The following is a 7,702-nucleotide window of genomic DNA, read 5'->3' as shown; positions in this document are numbered from 1 at the left end:
ATGGCATCAGAGAACATGGATCTGGTCCTGGATGTGGCATAACCTGCTGGTACTTCAGCAGGTAAGAAACTCTTTGTGCCTCAGTTGCTGAAAATTTAAAATGAGGAAAATGAATGAGCCGATATTTAAGAAAACTGAAACATATCTTAAGAGTTTATGATTCTATGAAAACCAGAGAAACCTCAACTAGCAACAAGCCATAGATTATAAAAGACAAATATGGGAAGGATGCAATGTTTTATTCACTTATTCACAAACATCAAATTTCAATTCAAATACTAAGAATATAATGCATCAAGTCATCACTCATCAACTATGCTTTGTGTATCAAAACACTGAATATTTTTAGTGGAATCTTCATTTTATTCCAAATATTTGATTTCTTTCCAGTCCCCAACTCTACCAGTCCCAGGCTTCTCTTCCTTCTGTTACCTACAAGAAGCTCTGTTTAAATTAATAAATGCTTACTGAAGGGTGAACATTTCCAAGAAGGGAAAGCCCTCACTTCCTGTGGAAGCAGGAAAAAGCAGAAGAACAAAGTTCTTTTTCTATTTGACCTACGGGTCAAAGAAACAGATTAAACATTGGAATGATGTACTGCAAAATAACAGAGCAAAATTTAAATAACAATAACAATTTTTTTAAAAAAATTATTTACTCCATTCCTCATTTGTTTGTCTTGGTCATTTCTAAACATCATCCTGCACATATATATCAACTTACCTGGAGACCCTAGGATAGGCGGTAGTTAAATGTACAGGTGCCAGATCTATCTACTTAATTGCCTTGTTTCCTCGACCAAAAAGAATGCCCTTAAAACAACGCCTAACAAAAGGCTTAAATAGAACCACCAGTTTTATTATTGCGAAGCAAAATAATTTCTAATGCAGTAACCCAATGAAGTGAACATTTACACTATAATGCGTGATCACCTGGTATCATCTCTGAGAATTACTTTAAGTAAGCAGTAAATTGCTTAGATTTTGAGGTTTATCAAGCTTGACTTTAGCATTTCTTGGATATATATTTTGAATCTGATCTGATTCAAACCTTGAGACTACTGCCAAAAACAGATCTAAGCTGTGCCAATCTTCTCAGGCGTTAGCTTGCATATCGGAGAGAAGCGAATGCACAAAGGAGCCAGGGCAGACCTGATCTAACTTTCCCGGAAAGGACCCCAGTGAGCCTAGAGACAGGAGATAGATAAGGACTGCAGTGCATCATTGACCAACGATAACTTCTGCATCAGACCTGTTTGTGCCCTTAGAGTGGAATTTAAAAATTAGAACTTTAGCATGAACCTGAGGAACTTTATCTGTTTAAGAACAAAGTAACAGGCAACAGATAGGAGCCAATACTGAAGAATCCAAAATAAGTGAATGTGAAACTTGTATGACACCTCTTCATTTACGTTCATATATGGGAAGGGGATGAAGAGGCAAACTTCCAGTTATAAAATAACTAAGTCATGGGGATGCAACGTACAGCATAGGGAATAGAGTCAACAATATTTTAAGAACTTTGTATAATGACGGATGGTAACTAGACTTACCGTGGTGATTACTATCTTCATAATGTACAAAAACATCAAACACATCACTATGTGGTATACCTGAAACTGATATGTCAATTGTATTTCAATTAAAAAAGAAATAACATGTGCTGGGGGAAAAAAAAGAATGAATAAGTAAACCCAAATATAAACCACTGAAACACCACAAAAATATCAAAAATAGTATTAATAAGATGGGCAAAAGTAATGCAATTTAGGAAAAGCTTTCTAGGCATCTCCATTTTCAAAAAAAATTCTGTGAGATTAAAAAAAAAACTTGTAGCATTTAAAAAACTGTATTTACAAAATACAACAACCCAAAAGCTCTTTGATTTATATGCCATCAGTGGAGCTAATCATGTAAAACTCTGATAACTGATACATGTACAATTCTCATTAAACTATCCCAATGCACGAACTTCATTAAAATAGCACTAAATGCTCCTAAAATGTAAAAATATAAGATTGACACAATGACAAACACCTATTTATTGTATTACATACAAGCCTGAAATGTTAAGTAGATATTACAGATCCCAAGAAAATTACATTTCAGATTCCCAAAATGTCCTGCTGGTGCTCTGACAACTAAAACAAGCACCAGAGGGTTTTTAGAGGGTTTTATTTTTTTTAGAGGGTTTTTTTTTTCCAAAATTCATAAAAAAGCAACACATGGGGGATATAAAATACATAAAATCAAAAACTCAGAAGTTTATTCAAAATTCTTTTGAATCCCTAAGGTGGCTGTAAACAGTTGGTTTTTACATGTTCATAGCTTAAAGGAATGTGAGTATCACAGTTTATATGGATTTCTGCCCAGGAAGCCCACCAATGCTACACAGTAGTTTCGTGTTTCCATAATCCAGTCCTCACATTGCCAGTGCTATCCATACCCAGCAAGGGTCCATCCTGCCCAGTGCTTTTGACTGGTCCGTTCTGAATGGCCAAGTTGAGGCCATAAGATTTCTGCTGACTTTCAAGTTCAACTACAGTTGGCTTCCTTAATGTATCTTTTTTACTACTAGTTGAAACAGGCTTTTCAAAATTCCTGCTGCTTTGGGGAAGTGTGCTACAAGCATCACTGCTATCTTGTTGGGGTGGGTTGTACTGTCTCTCTCTGTAGGCTAAGTAAGCCCTTCGACTCCGAGAGTGTCCTTCATTACTGCCCGGCCGGCTTTTCGACAGGCCATTCTGCACGCTGCCTTCCACGCTCGTGGGGACGTCATAGGCATATTCTCTTAGGACTGTGAGCCTGCTGGCCCGGTGCCCTTTACTTCTGTTTTTATGATGGCGGCTTGGGTGTACGTTTGTTCGAAATGGAACTTCTAAAGGCGCCACATGCATTTTAATATCATTGTCCATCGAATGCTCTGTCAGACTATTGTCAAGCTGAGCTGTGGCGTTCAAAGGTAGAGAGTTGGTATGGCACTGAGCTGCAGCAGCCTGCAAGTTAGTTAATTTGCAGCCCTGGGAGGAGTTTTTGAAGCTCGATGCACTCTTGTTTGTACATGAAGATTCTGTGCTGCTGTTGGTGCACTTGGGGGCCTCCCCGCTCAGCCCACTGGAGCTGGGGGGCTGCACGTTGACCTGGACCGAGTATGCGCTCCGGCCCGGGCAGCAAGTCATGATCCATGCGAGCCGGACGTCCTCCCTGTTGACACAATGGTGAACCACGATGAATGCACTGAGGCTCAAACACGTGGCTCCAAAAAAGAAGCTAAAAACCAAGTCTAAAGGGTAATACAAAGAAACAGCCAAGGCCCCAAACATCCACAAAGCGACATATAAGAGCAAGGTAAGGCTGGCTCCCAAAAGCTGAGAATGGAAAGTATGCTCATTTTCCAGGGCTGAGGTCGAAATGAGGGAGAGAGACAGGGAATCCTGATGATTTGCTTCACCATTTTCATTGGCTGCCAGCCTCCGCGGCTCCTCACTGGGTTCCTTCAGCTCGTATTTGCGCTCAGGGTGTCTTTTCAACTGAATAAATATGCTGAGAAAGTACATACAGTTTACAAAAGTGATGAAGCTGGCAGGCCCGTAGAAGGCTCCCAAGGAGGGTTCCCATGCCATCCAGCAGCTAGGAAAGAAAATGGTGAACCAGCTCAGATGCTACACATGTCAACAAACTGTTTCAGAAACTGCAGTAAACTTTAGTGCTTAGGAAACAGAAGAGAAGCAATCGACTCAGGTACGCAGAGAACACTAAATACTCACTAGGGCGCATTTGGCCGACTACCGTAATTCTTGATGTTTGCTGCCGCTGTTATGCCACAAACTATAACAGGTATACCACCACCAATCAGGTAAAACCTAGAAAGGGCAGTGATGGAAATAACAGCACATCAATCCAATTTATTAAGGTGTATACGTCACAGTATCTCAGTACTGCAGAAGTTATTCCTTAAAGATTCATTACTATTCCAATAATGCATTGAAGGTTAACATTTAAAGCCTGCTTTGTTAACAATAACATTTTTTTAAGTTTTTATTTATTTTGGATTTCTTTTTTTTTAAAAAGTGTGAGGTTTCTGAGTTAAGGAAAGCTGATCAGCTTCTGCCACCCTGTGGACAGGCAAAGTAACAGTAAGCTACTACAGGTAGGGCTTTAGTTTATACTTTTTTCTTTTGGGGGAATGGGGCTGGCTTCTTTTAGATTCAGATGATGAAGCAGAAAGTTAGTCCACTACATAATGGACTTTAAGATCTTACTGCACCACAGGTCAGACTAAATATGTAATGACGTTATTTATTTATTAATGTCCGGCTAAACCTGCATATTCCAGGATGTTCTACTGCTGTGTATGCTTATCTTCAGTCAGTTGAGATTGGGACAAGGAAGATACCTGGATCCCAGCAACGTCCTGCAGCACTCAGGCTGGTGCAGGAAGAAATGAGGGAGACAGAGTGGCTGGTTCTATGAAGAACAACGTTTTGCGGGGAGGTTGCAGCTTCTCTGAGTTCTCTGAAAAGAGAACAGGGAACGTCCTGCCCCGGCTAGCTTCCCCTGGGTACAGCCAATCTTAATTCTGCATTTGCCAGGTCCAAAGACACAGTCCAAATGCTAATTGGCTGGATAAAGGCAATATTCGTAACACATTTTCCATACATTTTTTCTTAGTCACGCTCACAGGTACTAAAATCCTTCAATATGATATCACTGCTGAAAAAGACAGCTAATTACCCCATAAAACTATAACCCTGTCTTCTATTTCACAGATTAGAGGCAGGCCAACGTCCGTGACCCTGCCCTTTTTCCTGCTATACTAATTCATAGCTGCTTCTTACCTGAAAAGAAGGCATCAGTTCAACCCAAATTTATCTCGGGCTCCATATTCCTCTCTGCCACTCCTTCCCCACCCGATTCTGGGACTGCCTGTTATCAAATAACTCTTATTTTGCAGTTTTAAACCTTCTTCTCCACTGCATATTCCTTCCAGCCTATAAGTCTATTCACATTTTCCCTATCTTCTAAAACTTTCCTTCAACCACCACCTTCTTTCTTGCTCCCTTTGGTGACAAACGCCTGGAAACAATAGCACCATCAAGTGCCCCACCTTTGTCACCTTATTGTGAGATGAGGCCGCTTCCACCTACCGTGCTACTGAAACCTCGCTCTCTGCAGCCAGCAGACTCATATCCACCCTCCAGGTAGCCGTGATTCTGGGGTTTCTTTAAGCTCAAGGACATGGGCGAAGGAGAGCGTCCTAAAGCGTGAGCCTGCAGTGTCTAAAGCAAAGGGGGTACCTGCAGGTCACTAGGGACTGCACAGGCTTTGCAGCCCAAGCTGCCTTTTTGTTTTTAATCACCTAACAGAAAGGAAACCTAACAGAAACCTAACAGAAAGTTGCATGAGGATAGGTAGGATTCCCATCTCTCAGCCAAACGCCATCCCTCAGTTCCTTTAATACCACTGACAGGGGTGTCAAATCACATCCTGCAATCTGACCGTGGCCCAGCACTCCTGCTGCCCCTTCCCGCCCATGGGACCGCTCTCCCCCGATTCTTCAATGTTCTCTTTCAATTCTCCCCTTTATCAGCTGTGGCCCATTGATACGGCCCAGGGATCATTCTTTTTTTTTTTTTTTAACATCTTTATTTGAGTATAACTGTTTTACAATAGTGTGTTAGCTTCTCCTTTACAACAAAGTGAATCAGTTATACGTATACATATGTTCCCGTATCTCTTCCCTCTTGCGTCACCCACCCTCCCACCCTCCCTATCCCACCCCTCTAGGTGGTCACAAAGCACAGAGGTGAACTCCCTGTGCTATGCGGCAGCTTCCCACTAGCTATCTAATTTACATTTGGAACCAGGGATCATTCTTAACTAACTTTTCTCTAGGAGAGGTTGCTCGTTATCACTGCTTCAACGAATACACGTGGAAACATCTCCTGTCCTGTCCAGAGTACACGTAGCTCGATTTCTCTGCTGTGTACCAGACTCCCCAAATGTAAACTTTCCACGACAGAGTACTGGTGAGCCCACCTCCCCTGTGCTTACCCTCCCGGAGTCCCCGCATCTACTTTTCCTCTATGATTTTCTCAGTTGATGGATGCACCATCTGCAGAGGGACCTTAGCGAACTGGAGTAAACGCTCTGCAGCCACCTTCGAATCTTGGCACCCACCCTCAAATCCAGCTGGTCATCAATCCTGGAGAAACTGCCTCAAGTGTCTGAACACGCATCCTCTCTAATCTCCATGCCACTGTTCTAGCTGCAGTCCTCACAGGGACCCTCGAATGACCTCAGCGGAATTATTTATATATGCCCCCTACCCTCCAGCATTCCAATGTTGGACACATTTAACACATTTTAGCCTGCCCCCACATTTTAACCTGCCCCCCCATGGCCTGAAACTCAGTTTTCACTCTGAATCCTACTACTGTACACTGTACACCCTAGGTTCCTGCCACAGCCAAACTGCACTTCTCAAATTTGCTCAGCTCACCACGGGATCCTCTATCTGGAGTGCAACCTCCATCCTTCCTGCCGGTGGTCAAGCAACTCCTAATAGCCTACCATCCCCCACAGAATTAATGGCTCCTTTGTTGATACTTTCAAATAGCACATCTCCAATCCAGCTCTTACACAGCTGCAGTGGGTTCTTCTTTCAGACTGGTCTCCTCAGACTGTAAACCCCTCCAGGGTGGGAGGTTTTCCTTCAGTCCCTGGCCCAGGGCAAGGTACGCATCCAGCATTCAACACACTCAGAGACACGGGTCGACTGACTTCTACTCATCCAGCACAAGAATCCATTGACAACTGATTCAGATTATAATGGTAGGAACAGCATGACCCCAAAACTGTTTTGTCTTTTGTAGAGAATAACCACATGGATATGTACTTGACTAGGTTAAAATCTATCACATGATCTCAAGGAAATAAAAACAGCTAATACTTTCACAGAGTTTACTCTGTGGCCAGTACCATCTTAAGTGCTTTACAAAATAAGTCACTTATTCCTCACAACAACTCTGTGAAGGACAATCAGTCCCACTTTGTATGAGATAGAAAGGCACAGAGAGGATACATAACTTCACAAAGCACTCCCAGTTGCAAGGCTGCTTACAAGTCCATTTATTTTACTTCCCAAAATTCACTGAGCAATTTTTTGTTATGACCATGCTTCATTAAATTTAAGATGTAATGGACATTTAACATAAAACAGTACACAAAGATATTAGTTACCTGAGCATTGGTCTCGGTGGAGGTGGCAGCTCATCAGGATCCTGGCATCTTTTAGCTTTTCTAGTGACTTGTTTGTAGATATTTCGAGCTGTCACTCCCACCCAGAGAACTGTAGCAAGGGTGGAATAATGAAGAATTATTCCAACCTAGAAAGAAGATTGAAGAATACATGAACTAAAACAAACAAAATTCCCCTTTACAATCGTAAAGTATAGTAGCTGCCAGTAAGCTTTATCAAAAAGATTGGTAAGTTACTTTTGAAAATCTGACTCAAAAACAGTATGAAGGTGTATTCTAATGATCAATTCCTTTGCCTGCTGATGAAACAAAGAAAGCACTCTAACAGATGTATAATAGAGGATCAAATCAACAGCTGGACCTACGAGGCCCACAGACTACAACTTATACCCAAGATGACTCTAAATATATCACGGAATTCGCTCCTGGACAACAATAAGCCA

General features: G+C 41.9%; 1 protein-coding gene across 2 annotated transcripts in view; it reads right to left on the bottom strand.

The window, feature by feature from the left end:
* Positions 1 to 2,243: 2,243 nt before the first annotated feature.
* The window catches only part of ADGRA3 (adhesion G protein-coupled receptor A3), a 111,727-nt gene continuing 106,268 nt past the window's right edge, over positions 2,244 to 7,702 (bottom strand). For both annotated transcript variants that reach the window (XM_059066476.2, XM_067036348.1), the window contains 3 exons: positions 7,242 to 7,387; positions 3,767 to 3,862; positions 2,244 to 3,629 (listed from right to left, as the gene is read on the bottom strand). In XM_059066476.2, coding sequence (XP_058922459.1) covers positions 2,387 to 3,629; positions 3,767 to 3,862; positions 7,242 to 7,387 — 1,485 coding nt within the window. In that variant the 3' untranslated portion in view covers positions 2,244 to 2,386. The remainder of the gene's footprint in view (positions 3,630 to 3,766; positions 3,863 to 7,241; positions 7,388 to 7,702) is intronic.

The sequence above is a fragment of the Kogia breviceps genome, chromosome 6, assembly GCF_026419965.1.
Source record: "Kogia breviceps isolate mKogBre1 chromosome 6, mKogBre1 haplotype 1, whole genome shotgun sequence".
Taxonomy (NCBI): Eukaryota; Metazoa; Chordata; class Mammalia; order Artiodactyla; family Physeteridae; genus Kogia; species Kogia breviceps.
This window is presented reverse-complemented; position numbering and strand designations above follow the sequence as displayed.